The following is a 23,472-nucleotide window of genomic DNA, read 5'->3' on the forward strand; positions in this document are numbered from 1 at the left end:
AATCCTCCTATAGCCAATCGGGGGTAAAGTGAAACCACCGTCTCCTCCAATCATACACTACTACAACTACAACTACCACTACCACTATCACATTACTACTATCAACTATACAAGTACTTCTGTACTATCTAACATCGATCCGAGCTAATTTAATTCGATCTTTCTTCAGCTCGTGGTTCTTTCTTCATACGTTTCATTCGTTCGGATGCAAACATAATTTGTGCGAGAGGATGCGGAAAGGAAAAAGAAAAAAAACAAGAAAATAGAAGAAAAAAGAAAAGGGTGATAGGTAGATAGGTGTAAACCACCCCTTTTCTCCCTTCCCCACCCTACGAGATTTACGAGTCGAGTATTCTCTTTGTATGGGGTCCGACATTGTCATGGGGACATTTCTTGGTTCCCGATGAACACGGACTGCTGAACACATTCATACACACATACAAATACACACAAATCCATACACATATATTACATAGAGAGAATGATGGGGAAAGAAGAAATATCGAGAGACGTTTTAAGAGGGTGAGAAGAAATTCGCGAAAGGTGTCACCGTTCTGCTTTTCCCTTTTTAGCAAAAGGGGTTCCTTCCTCCTTCTTAGGGGACGTTTTAGAAAGGATCCAGAATCTCTTTCCCTCTCTCTCTCTCTCTCTTCTCTTCTCTTTCTGTTCTTAAGAGAAAATTGACGAGGAGTTTCTGGTATACTAAAGCTATAGAATTTCTTGAAGGAGGTGGAACGTAGAGAACGATCGAAATAATTGGAGGATGAATGAATTATCGGGTAAAGTGGTTTTAGCTCGGTGCGGAGGATCGAAGAGAAGTAGGACACACTCTGCTTCTATGTTATATAGAGTAACCAGAATGACGATCGAGAGAACCAATTTTCCCTTAACGGGATGAAGAATTTGCGCTACTATTCTAATACGTCTTCTCCTACGTCATCATCCTACGTTTAAATGCGACACTACTCTTACGTGAATTTTCATTCTAATATACCAATTTCCACTTTGAACACGTTTGATTAGATCGATCCAAGTTTTAAATATTAATATAACACGTTTTTATGCAAAATATACAAGTTTATACGGCAATTTACATGTACGATGTTAAAAGAAAAAGAAAAAAAAGATTAACGAAAGATAAAGACGACAACAAGATAAAGAATGATAAGAAAATTGGAATAATTTTCTAATTTCGCTTTGAACGTTTTTTAAACTTCTTTTTCCTTCAATTTTGCAATTTTCTAATTTGTCGTTATAATATATAGGTAGCAATTTTTTTAAATTTTTTTTTTAATTGGATCGGTCAGTAAGTGTGTATGTGTGCTGTTATTGAAATTTTTTACTAATTTCTATTTAAATAAATAATATGTTACATTTATTATAATATTATTTAACCCGTTTGAACTCTGATTGTTTGTCCAACATCGTTGTTTGTCTATTTGTGTTTATTTTGCAGTATTCTTTCATAAAAAAAGTAATCTTTTGTATTTTATACTAAAAAACAAAAAATACAATAGAGTAAATTGTTTATTGTTTATACAAAATGATGACAATACTTACTTATTGACAATACCGCAATATTTTTCATATCTATCTGTATAAAGTGTATTACAAAAACCTTTTTTTCAATTTATATTCTTTTTCCTTTTCGTATTTCATATAATTTTTTTATTCCAAATTCATCAACGGGCCAATTTATTTTGTTAAATCGTAAAACGAAAGACGGAGTGTAGTAACAAAAAAAAGTCAACAAAAAAAAGTAATTCGATCTCTAAAACTTTAAAGATTTGAGAAAAGCTTTATAAATTGTATTATAATTTTTCCAATTATCTAATGTACAACGAATCATTTAATATACTCGAAGAAAAGTATGCCGAGCATTGGTGAACGAGGGCTGCTTACTCTCTTAGTACACGAATTTATGGTAGAAATTCAAGATTGTACCAGCCTCTTTTTCCAAAGGGAAGAAAGTTGTTGTATACTTGGCAGAAGGAAAAGGTGGGAAAAGGGGGAATGGGGTGGAAAGGGCGGGGGAGGAAGAGGAGAGGGTGCGAGAACAGCGGGAGCGAAATCGTGAAATACTGTTTCGAGTGTTACGTTCTACTATTCCTCGGGCTGCCAAAGAAATATATTATGGTAGAAGTGATTTATTACGTTTCTTCCCTTCCTCTTATTTCTTCTTTCAACGGTGTACCGTGTCATTCGAAATTCTAGCTTTAAAGTTTGTCATTATCGTTTATTCCCTCCTCCTCCTCTTTTTCGTCTTCTTTTTCTTCTTCTTCAATGTCATAAATGCCCATGAATGGAATACAAAAGATAATAATAAATAATCTTTAATTATCTTACTTTTGTCGACGTGAAATGTTTGCTTTTTTTAATACAAAAATAAAATTCCATAATAATTATTTTCAATATTTCTTATTCGTATTTATTTATTGATATTTTTTAATAATACTAAACGATTATTATAGTTTCTTATGTCGTACGTACATTTGGAAAATAACTTTTTTTTTTTAAGATTGTGATAAATTATATTAATTATGGTGATAATGAGTGTGGTCTAATATTGTGTCATTTATTTGAATATTTAATAAATTTGAATGATTTAAGTAATTATTGTGTTACGATGTTGAAACGTATAAAAAAAAATATTACAATTTTGTTATTGATAAATAATTGTTTATATTAATTTTTTTATTAAAAATGACATCCCGACAAGATACGTATTTCTAAGAATTTTATACAACATACTACTGTTTCATGAATTCTAAATATATGTTCAAAATTAATTTAATAATTGAAACAAAAGAATTAAAGAAGCAACTGCTTTGAACGACATTCGAAAGTGAAATCTTTTAAAATAACAATTTCTGTTACTTATACAAATTTATTAAAAATCTATGAAATTGTATTAAATTGAAATATTGAAAAAAAAACTATTGACCACTCGACACAATTGTCAAACAAATTATTTCTTTCTTTTATTCGAATAAATAATAATAATATAATAATAATAATAATTTTGTTATTAAATTATTTTCTTACAAAATGTGTATCATCGCGAGTATAATCTTAATACTACGATGAAAAAGAGAGCGAGCTGGTATTGGGAACACCAGTGCCGTAACAGAAAGGGAGGTATTTGGGTGGGGAGAAAGGATCGTTATCTGTTATGCGTTCTCCTTTATTTGCAATTTAGTAATCATGGAAAATTGGCCGTACCACAGCGGCGTGTTCGTTGTAATGACGTTTATTGAATGTAAGTCGGTAATCGAGGTTCAAAGAAGCGCTCGAAGGTTCTCTCATTCACTACCCCCTCCTCCTACCTCCTCCTCCTACCCCCTCCCTTTCTTATTCCCCTTACTCCGGTTTTTCTTTTACTACTGCGAACAATTATTCGGAAATATTTTTTCCCCAATAAAACCGGCTAAACAATTTTGATTGGTTTAAAATTAAAAAGAAAAGAAAAAGATTTTAATTAAAATTACATTCTTTTATATATTCAATATCAATTAAATGATACCGAAAGATAATTAAATAATATCTTAAAAGGAAAAATGTATTCTTCTCAAATTATTATTGTGTAATCGTAATGAAAAACATTTCAACCATCGTTAAGAACAAATATTATCGTATTTTTCTAAAAAATAATAAAAATCGTAATAAAACGTCTTGGATTATATTTGTAGATATTGATTAAAAACATTTTTTCGACGCACCCATTCCCTCCCTCCCACCCTCCTTCTTTGCGCGGTATAAACAATTGTTATACTTATAACGTTGTTTTAAAGCAACACGTTTATTTCCATATGCTACGAATTTTCTACAAACCTTGTACAACAAAATAAACAATTTTTCTAATCGTTTATTTCTAATCATAAATACTCATAGAAATTTATATCCACCATTTTATATAATACAATATAGTTATCTCAATCCTGATCGTGAATTATAGATAAAAAAAAACGTTATACGAGGAATACAAAAAAATACGTGTAATATTAGATCGTTGTTATACATAATCACAAACTTTATTATATATTATATAATAAAATAAGAGTCAAAATAGAGATTAAATAAGAAATCATCGGAAGTGAAATTGTGGGGTTAAAATTCAATAGGTAGAGTTAAGAACAAGTGGGAACCATGTTGGAAATATTAAATGACAAGGTAGACAGGGAATATAGGATGTATGCGAATGATATTACGTGAAAGTAAAAAAAGGGGAGGAATGAAACGAGAAGGTGGGGAAGGAACGGGGAATGCAAGAAGAAGAAAAAAAAGAATAATGGGTGGTAGTGGGGACGGGGGAGGGGGTTAGGATACAAACGGAATATTAACGAAAAGAAACGGTTTTTCTTTTTTTTTTGTTTACTTTTTTTTTCTTCTTCTTCTTCTTTTTTTTAGGAAGCCAGTTCCGAGTGAGTTCGAGAGAGAATTTATTAATCAAAAGGAAGAATTATTAATTAAATGAATGTAAAATCAAATAAAATAAAAAAAGAAAAAAGAAGCAAGCTTACTCTCTCTCAATCTTTCTATTTTTTTTTTACCAGGCAATATCTCTTCCGCATATATTACATCTGTCGGTTTGGTTCGTAAGGTCAAACGAATACTAATCTGTGTGAACGTATCGCTCACAGATTGTACGAATCAACGACGATCAGTCGTAAAACGATGTGGCGCCAACGATGATTGTTATCGATAATCGATGCGTTAGTTTGGCTTTCTTGGAAGGCAAATGAAATCAAATTTTAATTAGAGAATTAATATATATGAAAAGAAAAAAAAAATAACAAACACACGTATTAATTAATATGAGAAATATTATTAAAAAAGTTTCTATACCAGTTCAATCTCTTTCTTCTCTCTCTTCTCTTTCCAATTTATATAAAAGATTAAATACAACGTATTCGTGCATATTATTATTTAGAAAAAAAATATTAGTATTATGCAATTAATAAATATTATATTAAATAATTACGCGTATATTCAGTAAAATTAATAATATTATTAATATTATTATTTATTATTTTTATTTTTTATTATTAATATTTAATATTAATTTCCTTAAATTATGAACAAACTGTCAAATCATTTAATAACGACTAAATAGAGTAAACAAAGAATTCATCAAATATTTCATTAATTAATAATAAATAATTTTATTGATATCATCTCATCCATAATATATATACATATATGCAACATATAATCAGAAAATATTAATTTCCTAAATTATGGACCAACTGCTGTCCAAATATCATTTATGACGACATAATTAAAAAAAGAAAAAAAAATCAAACAAATATACAAATAAATGACACGTAACGTACAACCTGTCATACAAGTATACGTACTTGACATTCACAAAAAAGCTTTTACATAGAAATAAAAATAAATCTAAAATATTTATTGTGGGATACTTCACGAAGGTCTCTTGACATATATTTAATTAGGTGACCTCGTTTCCTATGCGCAACCGTTCCGATTGTTGCAAGTGCTAACAGACATGATCTACGTAAGTATAATACTACACATACACACACACATATACACATACAGACATACATAAAATCTAGCAAATGGCGAATGATAGTTTGTTGTGCGATAGTACGTATATCTACTCCGTGTGTGTGTGTGTGTGTGTGTGTTTATGAGTTAGTAAAGTGGGAGAAGAGGTCGAACGTAGCCCGTGGGACGCCAAGCCGCCAAAGAGTCTGGCAAGAAGAGGAAATGGGCGCCACTACGTCGCACCGATCTCGAATGTAGCCAAATGCTTCTTCGTCTCGAAGATACGAGGTCACGATGTCGCAATGTGAGAGAGAGAGAGAGAGAGAGGGACACACACATACACACACTTTTCTCTTTTTCTATAAGCTTTACTTGTCCTACATATGTAAGCAAGTATGTTTCCTTTTTACGCCAGTGGTCTTCAAATTTTTGTTGGTTCACGGTTCACAACCCTTATAAGTGGAAAAATATTTAACGTAACCCAGTTTTATACGGTAACATGACAAATGATATTAATAATATATATGTAATGTATATTATATATATGAGCAGTTTTAAAATTTATTAAACATATATATGTGTCCATAATTATGAAAGTGGTCTGAGTCATATATATTTCTTGCTTCGAGATATTTAAAGGATTACATTTGAATATTAAATGAATTTTATATAGTATTGAAATAACAAACATTATCTAACGGTTCATTTTTGACAATATCGTGAAATTTACATTGAATTTTTTAGTTTAAAATTTAGTTTAAAATAATGTGGTGTGAAATAACTAATAAACTCATTTTTTTTTTAATTTTTACTTACAATTAGACCACTTTCATAATTATGGGCACATATATAATATATGTGGAACAAACGTTTATTTTAACACTTTGACGTCCGGGCGTTTCGAAAAAATTTCTTCGCTTGGCGCCGGCAGCGCTTATACTTCGGATTACTTCGCTTACGATCGGCCGTTCTTGGAAGTAATAGCCCGATATGATGGTCGAAATTTCGACGTTTTCTCATGAATTTTTTTAAATATGAAAATAAAATGCGATCGTTTCGAACACCAGCAGAAAGCTAAAGACACTTAAGTGTTGTCTCCGACCCCAAGCGATACTGTGCTCACAACACCACTGTGGTGTCGCCGGCCGTTGGCCACCAGTTTGCGCACGTCACCACTGTGGTGTCGCCGGACGGCAAAGTGTTAACAAAGATGCTGCAAATTTATTTGTTGATTGTTACGAGAAAATTAAAGATTAGCGTATTAGTAGTCAATTAAAAAAAAAAAAATATATATAAATTAATCGCGTCGAATTTATTTGGCAATGTTTATATTATATTAACTTTTATCCAATATTGTAATTTGACTAAAATAATATATTATATATATATATATATATATATATATATATATATATATATGGATTTAAATATAAATTTCATTATGGATCGTTAACGTTAATTTCTTTTAATTTTGTTTTGAACAAAATATTGGTATTTTTGAAGATATTAAATGTTAACTAATTATAAATAAAAATGGACTTGAAACACTTTCAAAATAAAAGATTCAATTATGTATGTGCAAACAACAATTTGTAGAACTCGTTGGAAAGGTTTTGTGAAACGTAGTTTGAAGATCACTGGTTTAAGTATTTAAGAAATATATGAATTAGGTCGTTCGTCCTTGGAGTATCTTTTGCGCTTTCATAAGTTTTTATAAACAATTATTTTTTATTTCATACTATTTTAATATAAATCTTTTGCAAATTGAGTCTCGTTATTGTACAATGGAATAACGTTAAAAATAAAAATATAAAATTCTCCACGTAAAACTCACACACATGTCAGTATAGGAAAATTATGAAACTTTTCGGATGTATTAATTTATCTATGTGTAGGCTCATATATGCGCATGCGTATTTATAGTTAATACGTGTATTAGTTAGAATATTATTATTATAATATTATTAATAATTAATAAATAATATTATTATTATTAATTATGTGTATATAAGAGTTCATATATAAGTGTCTACGTGTTCGTTAAAAATATTAAACGAATACTAACACAATTAATACTTTCATTGCATTGAAAGAATTAATTATTCGAATTCGTGACCGTAAACGATGTATCGCTCTGTTTAAAAAATACAAAATGGCGAGCTAGATGATACTATTTTCCTCTCTTTTTCCCATTTTTTTAACTTTTTTTTTCACAATCGTACACATTCCGATCTTTATCTTTGCAAACTATTTTCTATCTTTCTCTCTCTCTTTCTCGTTGTAGAGAAGGAACTATCTTTATTTATACTTCTCTAACTAAGATATTTAATTTTACCTCGGATGTTCCATTCTGATATCGTTGCTAAATGTTTCTTTTTCATTTTATTTTTTCCTTTCTTTTCTTCTTTTTCTTCTTCTTCTGCTTCTTCTATACTTTGACTTGCTTTTAAATGTTGGAACGTTTGCTTAAAATATTTGATGGGGACGAAAAGATAAAAAAAGAAAAAAATGAGAAAAAGGAGAGAGATAGATAGATAGATAGATAGATAGATAAATAGATAAAAATGTATTGAAGGAAAATATTGCGTAATTAAGTATCATTAGGAAAGCTCGTCAAAGGGGAAGTAAATATCTTTTTAAATGTGTATTGGTACGAGAAAGTTTTGAAAACGAAAGAGTGGTGGTTTTTTTCTTTTTGTTTTAGTAGGTTGATTTATGTGGCAAGTTTTCAAACGTTGAGAGAGAAAAAGAGAGAGAAAAATTAGACGAAATTGCGACAACCAAAAAGTCGGTCGTCCTAGTCGTGAGGGGATGGATCATTGTAGAAAACTTTAAAGTTGCGATATAAAGCTTGGCTTGTGACCTCTGACTATTAATTCTAACTTCCTTCTTGTATTATATCTATCTCACTACTTTTCCCCTTTCGTTCTGCTTTTCTTGCGTTTTTCTTTTTGTTTCTCTTCTTTTTTCATTTCTTTTTCTTTATTTTTTGTAAAATAAGTTATTAGCAACTATGCCGAAGATACATTTTAATTATGATATATTATACATTATTATATTTTTAAGATTTATAATCAATTATTCGATAATTTGTTTCATAAAAAAATGTAATATTTATAATTTTTATTTAATAGATAATTAATCATTTTTTAAGATTTCGTTCGTAATATATTATATATAATAATATATATATATATGTATGTATGTAACTTTATTCTGAATATTAGGATATGTAAGTTAAAAGTTCATAAAGTAATTTGAAAAATCGATGATTCTTTTTCGAGACATTTTCCAAGCTAATTTTTTTGGTTTTAGATGGTATTAATACTACTACCATACTCAAATCTTACAAATGTAATTTATTCCTTTACGAAAGTTTTGATTTTAAAACTAACATTTCATCTTTTGATTGGAGAATTAAAAGAGAACTAAGATTTAAATGATTTTTAATAGAATTTTTCTTCAAATTTTCTAACCCAACGTTTTTATTTGTTTCTATATCGTAAAACTACAAACTTGCAATTGTATGTTGAAGATAAAAATTATTTTTCACCGAAATATTTATAATATAAGTTTTGATTTTTTGTTTTCTTTCTAGATAATTTAACTGCAAACTTATATCGAAAGGAAAAAAATGCAAATTACTATTAGTCGACATTTTTAAATATAATTTTTGTATTTCATATCAAATTGCAAAACTACAACGTGTTACAAAATCAGGATAAAACTTTGAACTTTCAGTCACGTTGTAATTTTTTTTGTAGATCATAAAACTAAAAATTTGTAGTAACTTTTGGCTGGAGCAGTACATATATATGCATCATATATTCTTTGTCATACTTTTTTTTCTTTTTTTTCACGCTGTGAAAGTCCTCAGGCTTTCTCTCGTCTACATATTAAAAAATGCATCGTTTCGATTCACGAATTTTGCATCCAACGCTTGTACTACGTAACCGAGCTCTCTTTTTTCTGCAACAATATGCGTAGTCTCCTCCTTTTTTTTCTTTCTTTCTCTTTATTTTTTATTTTTTGAAATTTACTATCTCCATATTCAAGATTGTTGTATTCGCGTTTTCATAAATACGACACATTTGCACGCTTTTGATACTGAAATAATACTCTCACGAGACTAGCGATACTCGTCTTCTTCGTATTCGCGGTGAAACGTTTTAACGAACTTACTATTATAATGGAAGAACTGCATTAAATTCCTATCTATTTTCAGTGAATTGTTAAATACTTTAAAAAAAAAAATAAGAATACAGAAAAACAATTATTATCACTATCTTAGAAATAATTTCTTGTAATAATTCATTTAATTAAAAAAAAAAGAACCACAAATAATATAGAAAAATGATTAGAATAATTTAAAAAAAAATGATATATTATATATACATATTGTAGTTTGTATTTATAATACAATGAAAAATGAAAACAAGAAAGTTATGCATTTTCAAGAATTGTTATAAAAAAACACACTTGATAATACTTAATCATCCAATCATAATATTAAACATCTGAAAATGAACAACACGTTAAAGATAAACAATTAGAAATAATTTTTTGTAATAATTCATTTAATAAAAAAAGAAAAAACAAACAATAATACAGAAAAATGATTAGAATAATTAAAAAAGGAAAAATGATATATATTTTATATCGTAATTTGTATTAATAATATAATGAAAAATGAAAACAAGAAAGTTATGCATTTCCAAGAATTTTTATAAAAAACACACTTGATAATACTTAATCATTCAATCATAATATTGAACATTTGAAAATGAACAACACGCTAAAGATAAACAATTAGAAATAATTTTTTGTAATAATTCATTTAATTAAAAAGAAAAGAATAAAAAATAATACAGAAAAATGATTAGAATAATTTAAAAAAAAATGATATATTATATCCTGTAGTTTGTATTAATAATACAATGAAAAATGAAAACAAGAAAGTTATGCATTTTCAAGAATTGTTATAAAAACACATACTTGATAATACTTAATCATCTAATCATAATATGTAACATTTGAAAATGAACAATACGCTAAAGATAAACAATTAACCGTGTGGAAGTTTTTAGTATTATCGAACACGTATCGTTTCATTCTGACGTCTTTTATTGTGTTACTCGTTCGTTATCGAGCAGGTGCGATATTATGTCAACGAATTATAGTCATCATTGTCGTAGCAACAAAACGAGAACGGCTGCAAGGAAAATGCAGCGAATTAATAACGAGAGAGAAGTACATATTGGTCGACAATCGAGTCATCAACGAAGAACGTTTTCCGAGCACGTGTATATACGTAAGTAAAATGTTTATATATATATATATATATATATATATACATACACACATATGTGTATATAAATACTTCATTATTTCATGTATTCTTTTCTTTTTTTATTTACCCTTCAAACGTCCGTTTCTTTATCGAGGACAGATGACGTCGTGGTTCGTTTTAATAACAGTCTATACTAAACATGTGTAATTAATAAGAAAATAAATAAAGTATGTTTCATGTATCTAATTGTGAATAATATTTTTAATCATTTATAATGTCGTATAAGTTTGAATCAATTGCACCAGGGTTGCGTCGAATTTTCAAATTTGTTCAATGAAATTCATCGTTGCGACGACTATTTTATTATTTTTAATTTTTTTTCTTTGTCTTTTTGCTTTTAAATTTTTGAATAACTGTTAGTAATATAAATGAGTAGCAAGAATGGTTGAAAATAATTTTGTGTTAGAAAATTGTAATATTAATTATTTTCAAAATATCCATAAATGTATGTGACTTAAATTAAAAAAACAAAAAACAGAAACAAAGCTATATCAGTCTATAATAACAAATTAAGAACATAATTGGAATTTTTCAAAAATTTCAACAGAAAGAAACTAATTCTAACGATTTAAGATAAAAGACCTAATTGATTAAATTTAATAATAATAATAATTTTCGAAATATTGCTCGATAATTGAGAAATATCAAAAATTGGAAAAAGAAAAGAAAAAAAAGAATTAAGAACATTACGTAATTAAATTTTTCCCCAACAAAAGTTTTACGTAAAATGATAATAATACGAGATGATTTAAGATACGAGATAATATATTTCATATTATCTCTATAAATTAAATTTATTATCTCTATTTATTTATTCAATTAAATATAATCTCTATAAATAAAATTTATTTAATTTATTTACTAGAAAGATAAATAAATTTTTGGAAATACTAGTTACTCACTCTCCAACTCGTTCACCGTTCCAGCAACCTTTATCAGGATGATCCTCGCAAATAGTATCAGCAAGGGTGCCATAGAAGGTGCGAGAGCTTGCTACACTGGCCAAGAAATTTCCCAGTTGTGTGTGCAACTTGTTAGGTAGTGTTCTGTGCGTTGTTGATGAGGACGATGAAGGTGGTGGTGCAGCTGCGTGCATCTCTAGACTTGCTTCGGATGACCTCTCAACTGCATCTGGTGCTATTCCACTGGTTTCGGACGGTGTTTCGACATCCGAACGACCGCACACTTTTCGCACCTGTAAACCAACGTTTCTTATTCGTTAAATCTAATCTCCAAATAATTCAATCAATTAACAATACATTCGTTTAATAATAATCATTTTTAAATAGTTAACTAATGAATGTTAAAAATATTCATTATTGATTTGGTTATGTTACAGTTCGCGAATTTCTAAATTTCTTTTTTCTAATAACTTTGTCTAATATTTTCAGTTTTAAATAAACTTTTAATATTTGCGATATAAAATATGGTTAAATATAATCAAATGATTATACTAATATATTATTTCATATAAATATTATATTAATATTTATCTATATATATATATATATATATATATATATATATATATTGAATTAATTATCGTGCGTTTGGAGTTTCTTGCAGTTAACCCTTTGCTCTTCTATCCACGCATTCATGTCTCCTCCGATCAATACCAAATCATTAAATTAACATAATAATATATAAATAACACAAATACATATATAAATTTAAATTAATGTATATTTATGTTTAAAAATAATCCGATCTATACGTCTAATTTTAACTAAACGTGTGTTATCCTTCTTTATTAATAAATAAATAAATAATATTTAAAACGTCTCCATATTATCATAAATTGAATAAACATAAAATAGCGGTGACAAAGAAAGTATAAAATCAAAAAGAAAAATAAAGAATAAATAAAATAAAAAATAAACACCCACACAAAGAAATAAAATTCCTCAGTATATCCCATATATGTATATTTATACGTAATGATTTAAAAATACCACACTGATGTGACCGGTGCTAATCAAATACGAACGTTCGAGATGAAGATTCGAGAAGAGTTTTAAATAAGAAAAGTTAATCGTAAAACCGTGCTTGTAAGTGGGGGTGGAGGTGGGGGAAAGGGGGAGAGAGATATAAAGTAATTAAGATGGAACTTGTGGGCGTGTAAATGTTGTTCCTTGTCTTCGTTTATTTCTTTCTTTCCTTCCCTCCCTCTCTCTCTCTCTCTTTTAACCTATCTATACATCTATACTGTTCTCTCATAGTACATGCTTTTCGTTTAACCTTCGGCTCTCAAGGGAGGACGAATAAGGAGGAGACGGATTATACCCTTGACCCGGCGTTCCTCCTCTATGAATAAACGGATGACTACTACGACGACGATAATATAAGCTTGGTTCCGCCTCCGTGTCTCTCGAACGAGCAGGATTAGAAGATTATCTTTTAATTGGTGAAACGTATGATGATACCACCATAACACACATTCGCACTAATAATAATAATAATACCCACGTACAACGTGTACGGAGACGTATTATGATAATGGACGAAATACAAAAGTTTCTCTACAAAAGTTCAATTTTATAATCGTCTTGCATGATGTTGTTTTTTTTTCTCTTTTTTTTTTTTATTAGGGTGAACCAAAAGTTCGTGTGCGTTTGTTCTGTCGTTTCAGAATAATTCAATTTTTTTCAAGTCAATAAAATTACTTTATACGCGAGTATAAAAAATTTCATTAATAAATCGATTTTATTTTTCTATCGATTTGTCTTTTATATTACGACGATATTTAGGCGTATATTATATATTATTCGTGCACGTTTTATCAAAAGTTTGTGAAATAATTTTTTTCAAAAATCGGATTACTGTTAATTTCCTTTTTTTTTAATCGTAATAATTATACGCCTAAACATTCATACGCTCTTATACGCAAATTCTTTTACAAATCTTTTATTTAAATCAATTGTTATTCTTTTTTTTTATATCGTTTTTGAATAATAATACGAATAAAAACATTTATACGGTTGTAACAAAAATTACAAGATAATCATTAAAAATCAATTACGTTTTTCTCTTTTTACAATTCCTTAACAATATAGAATAATGTTCTATATAAATCAAAAATGTTTTTTATTTTTTCTTCCAAAATTTGTCATAAGCTGATAGTATAATTCCTTGAAAATAAATTGCTGCGTATAATTTGTATAATTATTTCAACAAATGTTTTGACCTAGTTAAAAACTTTTATAATCACGGTGCATACATATACATATATATGTACGTTATACTTGAATATACGATCATGCCGATTTCAAAAGTCTCGTTTGCATCTTCATCGCTAATAACGAATATTCTCTCTTTCAACGTTTGCATACGCCTAGTGAGATTTCCGTTATCAATTTCGCAGCCTTAGCATCCGTTTACGAGCGGTTAAACTTGCTTCGGTCAAAAGCGATTAGGAAGCTGAAACTCCAATTACGTTTAACAAGCTTGTATCTCTGTCTATCTTCTTTAACCATTTTTAATCTTTCTCTCTTTCTCGTATACACACACATATATATATACACACACACATACACACACATACACGCAATTAAATACGTATAGAGGCATATGCACATACGTTTCTCTCTAATTCAAAGCTTAGCGAAGGAAAATGAACGAGGATGATTTTCTTGTTATGAGAGAGAGAGAGAGAGAGAGGGAGAGAGAGAGAAAAGGAAAAAAACAGAATAAGGAAAATAAAAAACAAGACGAATGAGGAATAAACAGTTAAATGAGTTTATAACGAGTTAACTAATTACTTTTCTTCGTTTATGAGAGGAGATAAAAAAACAACCAAACGTTGAATCGAAAAATTGTTTCCTCCCTTTTGTTTGTTTCTTTCTATTTTACGTTCATTATTGGTAACAATGAGAAACGGATGGTTATTTTTTTTTTTGGTTTAAATAATAATTGGAACATTTTCCTTTCTCCTTGTTTTTTTCTTTTGTATATATTCTTTTTTTTTCTTTTTTTTTTTTTTTTTTTTTTTTTTTTTTTAAATTAAACGCGTTTGTTTTTTTACCCATTACGCGAAACATTCATTCGGTTAGAAACGTCACAATTTGTACTTCAATTAATACGTTTTATAAAACTGTTATGCGACATTGTTGGCAAATGACGTGTTCCTTCATTTTTATTCTCTCTCTCTTTTTTTTTCCCTTCAATTCTATCTAATTTGGCGGGTAGAATATGTTTTTTGAATGTAAACTAATTGACGGTAAACTTAATGTTCAAAGCGAAAAATAATATTTCTCTTTATTATTACGACTGCGGGCCACCGTTCTCGTCGCTGTTACATCGAAATTATGTTTTAATCCTTTATGCCCCAAGCAAAAGAAAAATATAAAAAAATCTAACGTGCAATTTATCGGATTTTAAACATTTATCCGTAGGAATACGCGAAGCAATAATTAATCGTTATCATCAAATCAATGAAATAAATATTCAACAAAATAAACTTATTTGTAATGAAGTTATTTGCATATAGTTTGTCTATTAATATATTGTTGGATCGTGAAATTTATGCAGAAACCAAATCTCGAATTCGACTATTTTGAATGCAAATCAATATTGAAACACTCGCGATGCTGACATTAGTATGGGTTTAAACTTTATAAATAATTTGATTTCAAATCGATTGCTGTTTATTGTGAAACTTTTTTTTCTACCAAGTTGATATATATATGTATTATTTAAATTATAAAACTACAAGCCTAATTTCAAACGTTAAAAGTTTGTTACGAAAAGAATAATTGACGTTTTAAAATCATTTAGAAACTTTTGGCATATGTCGTATATAAAAACTTCTTTTTGGCACTTCTTTTGGCAATTTACTTGAAGATTCATATAAATACGTCTTATTAAATTATTATAATGTTTCATTTAGACTATTAAAGTGTCATCTCTTTTCAACAATCTGTTTATTCTATTAAAAATATTAATAATAAATTTTATTATATATATATATATATATATAATAAATAATATAAAAATAATATAATAAATAATAATAATTTAATAATAATAATTAATAATAATAATAATATAAAAAATAATATAATAATAAATATATATATAAAATAAATTAAAATATATAAGATAATGATAGATAAAATTTACTCGTTTCTCATTTTTGATTGATTAAAAAGAACATGTGATTTATATGTACACTTTTGCCAATTACGTGCTTAATACTTTTTAGACACTACTACACAGTATCAAAAATATTTATTTAACAAAAGTCATTACGTGATATCTCCCATTAAAAATATACTCAATTCAATCATTAAAACATTCTCATAACAAATTATATATATATATTATATAATTATACAAATATACATATATAAACGAATAGAAAAATAAATCAAAAGATAAGATAATTGTAGATAAGATTGATTGAATTTTAATCTACATGTTAGATTGATCCTTTGAATAAAAATTTGTTGGAAATATTGTGGCAAGGGGAAGGGTTGGTTTACGGGTGGTTTAAGGAAAAATCGATAATATATTTGCACTCTCTCCCTTAGGGCCCTCCACCCCCCACCGCCCTGCTTTTTAGGATGGGTCTTTATCGACGACGTAATATCGTGAAATTGCTGCCGTGTTATCCGGACGTGGCTTGCGACAAGGCCTATTATCGAGATAATAACGAGGGTGCTTCTCTCTCTCTCTCTCTTTTACTCTCTCTCATTCTCTCTCTTTTCCTCTTATCGGGCGCATGAATCTCTCGAGCCGTCTATGTCCACGAAGAGAGAAAGTAAAATCGCGAATTCAAGGTGGGTAGCTCGGAAGCTTTCACGGTCATGTTGTAGGAGGGTGAACGAGAGACAAACAGAGACAAAAAGTATGTGTGTGTGTACGTCTATGAGAAAGAGAGAGAGAGAGAGAGAGAGAGAGAGAGAAGAGGATCGATATACCTAGACGAATCGTTTTTTTGCTTGTTCTCTTTCTCTATCTTTTTCTTTTTCCCGTGAAATAAAAAATATATACGTATCAATAAGAATAAAAGAATGTATAGAAAAGAAGTAAGTAAGATGAAGAAAAAACTAATCAAGAATACGTAGGTTTTCTTTTTCTCTGTTTTCATTTTTAGCAAAATAAAACAAAAATATATATATAAAATTAATCAAGAATACGTAGGTTTTCTTTTTCTCTTTTCTCTTTTTCAGCAAAATAAAAAATATATTTCTATATATACGTATCAATAACGAAAAAGAATATATAGAAAAGAAGTAAGTAAGTAAGTAAGTGAAATGAAGAAAAAACTAATCAAAAATACGTATTGTTTTTATTTCTCTCTTCTTTATCTTGTATATTTTCTTTTCTTCTCTTATTCTCGCAAAAAAAAATATAAATTAAATAAGAAAAGAATTTTCGAAGATAATCTAAATAAAAAAGAAAAAAAAAGAAAAATAATCAAAACTCGTATATATTAATTTCTTTCCCCTTTTTTTTCATTAAATGAGATAAGTATTAAGAAGAAAAAGAAAAAAAAAACTAACAAAGAAGGGAGGAAGACAAAAAAATATTATCGGATGGTTTTTGGAAAAGGGTTCTTGGTTGTCGCAGTGTAGTGTCGATTTCTCGATATAACCCCATGATATCGATAACTCTATCTATCGAAGGGGCGAACGAGAATTCGTGAAGGGGTGACTCGATTTCACCTTTTCCTCCCTGCCCCACCCCGAGACTTTTTATTCTTCTACGTTTATTAACGAGGGCTGGGGATAGATATCGAGAGGAAATCTTACGTCTCGAGTAATTCGAGAAGTGTCTCTCTCCTTTTTGTTTCTTTTTTTTTTTTATTTATTTTACCACCCAACATTTTTTTTCGCTCCATCCTTCTCCGTCTCGCTTTCTTTCTCTTTTTCTTTCTTTTTCTTTTTTTTTTTTATTCTCGACAGGTGAGTCATCGAGAAACGGAAATCGGACGGTGGTCGGTTGTGTTTCGGTCAATTCAGCATAAAATTTCGGCTTCCTCGTTTCGATTCATGACAATACACACAACACGAAGGATGCTTTTGTTATAGATGCTTTTATTGAAGATTTAGATGATTATCATCTAAGGGAAGGATTCGTCGTCTATCGAGATACTTAATAGACTCTTTTGTATCGGCAAAAATGATGACCACCAACCAAGGAATACGAAATAGAGTTTTTCTTCCGTTTTTCTTGCTCCGTTAAGTGATTTCTCAATGAGAGATTTTATTAATCCTCCCCTTTTCAACGAGATTTGTAGAATTTTCCGACAAGACTGATGCGATCAATAAACTCATCAAATCTACGCTATTTATTTCGGATTATTTTTCGTCAAAGGTGTAGAAGAATTTTGTATTTATACATTGAAAGAATTTCGAATGAAATCTAAGAATTAAGAGATTCCTTCCTTTTTTCTTTTCCTTTCCTTTCCTTTCTATTCTCGTGAATAGTTGAATACGAGGATTACGAATGAAAATCCGTGCTTTTGAAAATGTTTAGGTTTAAGAAGAAAAAAAAATAGATGATTTTCGTATAGAATTTCTTGAAAAAATATATTTTACTGACATGAGTGTGTTAACGGATTAAAAAACAAAAAGAAAAAGAAAAAAAAAACAGATAGAGAAAGAGAGAAAGAAGATATACCCCGACGCATTTTACGTTCTTTCGAATTCCTCGTGTCAAGTGGATTAAAGTTGGAATTTGAAGGATTCGTATGGCATGGCGTGCTTGCCAGGCGTTTATTAAGATCGCAGATAGCATAAGATACTTTCTCTCGAGTGTACCGATGAATGCCAACGCATAATATGTCTCTCTCTCTCTCTCTCTCTCTTTCTTTCTATGTTTTACTTTCTTTCTCTTTCACTTCTCTCGGGGGTGTCGTCGTAATTGCGAAACGAAACGAAACGACAACTTTATTTTACGAGAAAACTGTCCTCCTCCTTTTCTCCCTCCTTGCATCGTCTTTCTACATTTTATTCCTCTCCTTTACGAGTAAGACTACGTCCGGGTTTACAAGGAATAAGAAAGCCTTTCTTACGTTCTTATCTTTTTCTTTTCCTTTTTCTTTTTTTGGTAAAATAAAATAAAAAAGAAAAGGGTGAGAGTAACAGAGAGAGAGAGAGAGAGAGAGAGAGAGGGGAGAAAGTTTTTGTTTGGTAAATACATTCAAATATTAAATCAATATTTCTTTTTTTTAATTCCTATCATAGAATATATTGTCAATAGAGTAACAGAGAGAGAGAGAGAGAGAGAGAGAGAGAGAGAGAGAGAGAGAGAGACAGACAGACAGACAGAGAGAGAGAGAGGAGAAAGTTTTTGTTTGGTAAATACATTCCAATATTAAATCAATATTTCTTTTTTTTATTTCCTATCATAGAATATATTGTCAATCTATTAGTTTTATCTATTTGTTCATGTATATATAACATTGTATACTTTTCAAATTTATTAAAAAAATGGATGTATTTCCTCTCCCCCTATTATAAAAAAGAGAAGAAAAAAAACGAGATATGTAATATAAATATATTATAAAAAAAAGTGTTTGATATCAGAAATTATTTATCGGCAAAAGAAAAGAGAAAGAAAAAAGAATCCTTTCCTCATTGTTGATATTCGACAAAGAGAAGAAAAGGAAAGAAAGTAGTAGAAAAAAAAAAATTAAAATAAAATATTATAAAAGGAGGAAAATAAAAGGATGAATTCTTCGGTATTTATTTTTCGTAAGAGTTGATGTTACCCATAGTATAAGACGATTTGCATGGGATGTCCGTTTTGTCGTTGGACAGCTGTCCGATTGTCGTAGGAAGAGTTTCCAACGTGCAAAGCTAGTAACTTTATATTCGACGGAAACTCTCTCCTTCTCTCTCTCTCTCTTTCTCTCTCTCTTTCTTTCCAGTTGACGTTTGTTCGAAGGATATCCTCGCGACACCGACTCCACCAATCGTATTGTCTCCTCGAGAGTCACCGTTAAAATGCATTTGCCGGCAGCAGCAAATCGTCTTTTTTCTTTGCGATTTGCATTCGTTCAGAACTAAATTTCAATCGAATTTTTTCATTTATTCTTTTTTCATTTTCTTTTTCTTTTTTTTCAGATATTTAATATTCCGAACGAACAATTCTACATTTTCTATATTTCGTAAATTTTTGATTTTGTTCTTTTTTTTTTCCTTTTAATTTCCTTTTCTCATAAAGAGAAGTCAATAATCCATTTGTTCTCGGATATGAAATTAAAAATAATTCCCCGTGGATGATAATTGTGAAAAACCTTTTCTTTTTTTCTTTTTTCTTTTAATTTTAATGAAATATATATGTGGTGTTATGCATCGCGTACAGGTGATTTGTAAGTACAGGGTAGGGGATATGTGGTGGAACGAAATTGCATTTACATCGAACATAATGAAAATCCACGCGAGAATATCTATTTCCTGACTCGTATTAAATATTAATATAATTTTAACTGAATAATATAATTCTAGATATATAGATATTGCTCTAAAAAAAAACATAAAATTTTATGTTTATTAATTTAGTTCATTATTTAATACTTTATGTTTTTTTAAAGCAATATATATATATATAAGAATTATATTCGCTAGTTAATGTATTTATTTGGCGTTGATTTAATTAATTGTTATAAAAAAAAAAAAGAAAAAAAAACAACGATAATTTGTCATTAGGTATGATACAACAAAAGCAGTGATTTGGATTAATCCTCCATCCCCCGTTTACATTGTCATCTTTCATGATGAATATTACAGAGTGCAACGTGAAATTTTCGCGACAAAATGTTACATCACGTTACATTACACTGCCTCGTGTTTGCGTATGCGTATGTATGTATGTACATATGTGTTTGTATGCGTGCGTGCGTGCGTGCATAGTAGAGGAGACTAATTTGTCCGTTTTATCCGCGGCCGGCTCATATTCGAATCTCTCATTTATCAACGGTGACGTTGTCTAAGCCCATTTGATTTGTGCAGGTATGAAACAGTCTAGGAAACGTAATAGGGAGGGGAGGGAGGGGGATTTGAATACCGGTAGACTGTACAAAAGCGCTTGTCGTTTAAGCAGGAACTACAGATTATCCCTACTCGTTTCTCGTCGAATGCAAAGCTCGTGTGTCAACGTGCCACGATACTACCGCTGACTTTTTTTTTACCCTACCCCCTTTGTTTCTTTTTTTTTTCTTCTTCTCTTTCTTTCTTCTCATCGTTTATGAGAATTAATCTGACTAAATTTGAATTTTATCATGGCAAGTTTTTTTTTATACATAGATTCAATAGAATTAATCGTGGATTTGTTATCAATATATTAATATTTTGAATTATTTTTAATATTATTACTAACTACTTTTAATAATTATTATTTTTCTTTTTTATTTTCTGTGTTTTATATCGTTCGTTAGAATTAATCTGGCTAAATTTTTGAATTTTATCTCATGGAAAGTTTTTTTTGATTAAGATCCAAGATTAATTCAATAGAATTAATCCTGGATTTGTTATCAATATTGATATTTTGAATTATTTATAATATTGTTATTAAGATTTTTAATAATAATTATATTAATAATAATTTTTAATGACGTGCTTGTAAATTGTTAACGTGTTGTTGACCGGCTATTATATGTGAAAATTTAATACGTTCCATATGGTTTGCATTAATATTAAAGTTAAAATATTAACAATTTTTAGAAAAACTGCTATGATTATTATTATAATTATTATAATTATTTATTAATAACAATTGTTGTCGAAAAGCTTAAGAATTATCACTATGAATCTTTTATTGCGCTAATAAAAAGAAATGTTAGAGAACACTAGAAAATATAATCAATATTATTATAACAATAGATAGTTTAATTTTATACTTCAATAATAACACAAGTTTCGTGTATCTATCTATAAAATAATGATTAATATTTTATTCAACGAAATTTTGTATTTAAGACGGGCGAATATAGTTAATAGCATTGGTAGTGTGTTTTAAATATGGTAATTATAATATGATAAACGTTAATTTCCCATATTTAACGTTGAAAAAATGAAAAATGCTAATTCGCGATTATCTTCGAAAATGTTTTAATACCTGAAAGCCGAAGTAACGAGGTTTTCTTTTATTTTGTAGATTATGCATACATAATACAAATTAACAGACACGTTTACAAAAAAATTTGATTAAGCGAGTGGATAATGAGAAAAAAGAAAAAAAAAAAAAAGAAAAAGAAATTTAATGAATAAATTTGTTTCGTACTATTATTAACATTGTATTATTTATTAATCTAATTTTCTTTTCCACTATGCCGTACATATTATAAATGTTTCATTATTTTTATTTTGTAACCAATAAAAAAAATTCTTTTATATATACCGATTATCAATTCTAGCTTGAAACATGAGAATAAATTCAAAATATCTCTGAAAATAAGTTATTAAATAAATTATTAAATATACTTTACTAATTTGTCATATTAACAAATCGATCATTTGACAATTATACCGATAATTACTACATTAACCTAAATCTAAAATTATTACAAATATAATTCATGATATATATATATTTTTTGTAATATCAATAAAATTATTATAAAATATATTTTTTAATAGACTGTCGTAATAATCGGCGGATTATTCGAGCCTATCCTACTAAAACCGCCATTTTATTATTCAATCTAAATCAATTTCTTATATTTTCGTGTTATTGTAGTTAAACTTAAGCGCGAATCGATAGAAAATGTATGTTAATGGTTTAACCGTGTTTTCAAATGATCGATTGAAATCGGTCAGTAAATATGATCCATTCTAGATTGATAAAATCAAGGATTAAACGATACTTGAAATAATAACAACTCGATGTGACATAGCTCTTCAAAGTGTTGAAGAGTCACTTATATATGTTAATCGATAGAAATATTGATGAGTAGGTAGGGCCACATACATCATTCATACATACACACATACATACACATACACATACATACAGACATACATACATACATGTATATATGTAGATATTGAACATGATATTCTTTATAATACTTGAGCTTGCCTCGATAATGTAAAATGAGAAGAGAACCGATAAGCCAGAAGAAGAAGAAGAAGAAGAAGAATAAGAAGAATAAGAAGGTGCCAAGTTTCGTTGACTCGTTGCTACCAAGCACAAACTTATGAACGCGCATCGAAAGGAAAAAAAAAAAGAAAAAAAAGAAAACGTAGAAGAACAAAATAAAATAAAATATAAGATAAAATGAAATATAAAGAAAGAAAATAGAAAAGTATCACTTGGTATTAAAGCCATAAAACAGTCTTGTGATTGGATAAAGAGGGAAAGGCGAGGAACGTCGACAGGCCGATTACTCACGAGTTTAAAGTTCAGAGACAATTTAACCACGATGAAGTCACATTTGTACGAACATCAGCCAACATCCATCGAACATTGTGGGTGAAGAAATATACTGACAGACGTATAAAAAAAGAGAGAGGGAGAGGAAAAAAATGAGCAAAAAGAGAGGGAAGGATCATCAGTGAGAAAAAGAATAAGTTAAAAAAGAAAGAGAAATAAATATAAAGTGAGAAAAAGGAGGAGGGGGTTTAATAAATGAAAAATTCATTCGCAATGACGTTCTTTTTCTT

At 28.8% G+C, this 23,472-nt stretch overlaps 1 protein-coding gene across 1 annotated transcript in view; it reads right to left on the reverse strand.

The window, feature by feature from the left end:
- The window catches only part of LOC122516498 (division abnormally delayed protein), a gene marked incomplete in the record, with an annotated part of 90,732 nt that overhangs the window by 12,784 nt on the left and 54,476 nt on the right, over positions 1–23,472 (reverse strand). Inside the window, 1 exon segment of the mRNA XM_043634359.1 lies at positions 11,764–12,056. Coding sequence (XP_043490294.1) covers positions 11,764–12,056 — 293 coding nt within the window.

This window comes from Polistes fuscatus, unplaced genomic scaffold (assembly GCF_010416935.1).
Source record: "Polistes fuscatus isolate 324 unplaced genomic scaffold, CU_Pfus_HIC Scaffold2, whole genome shotgun sequence".
Classification (NCBI taxonomy): Eukaryota; Metazoa; Arthropoda; class Insecta; order Hymenoptera; family Vespidae; genus Polistes; species Polistes fuscatus.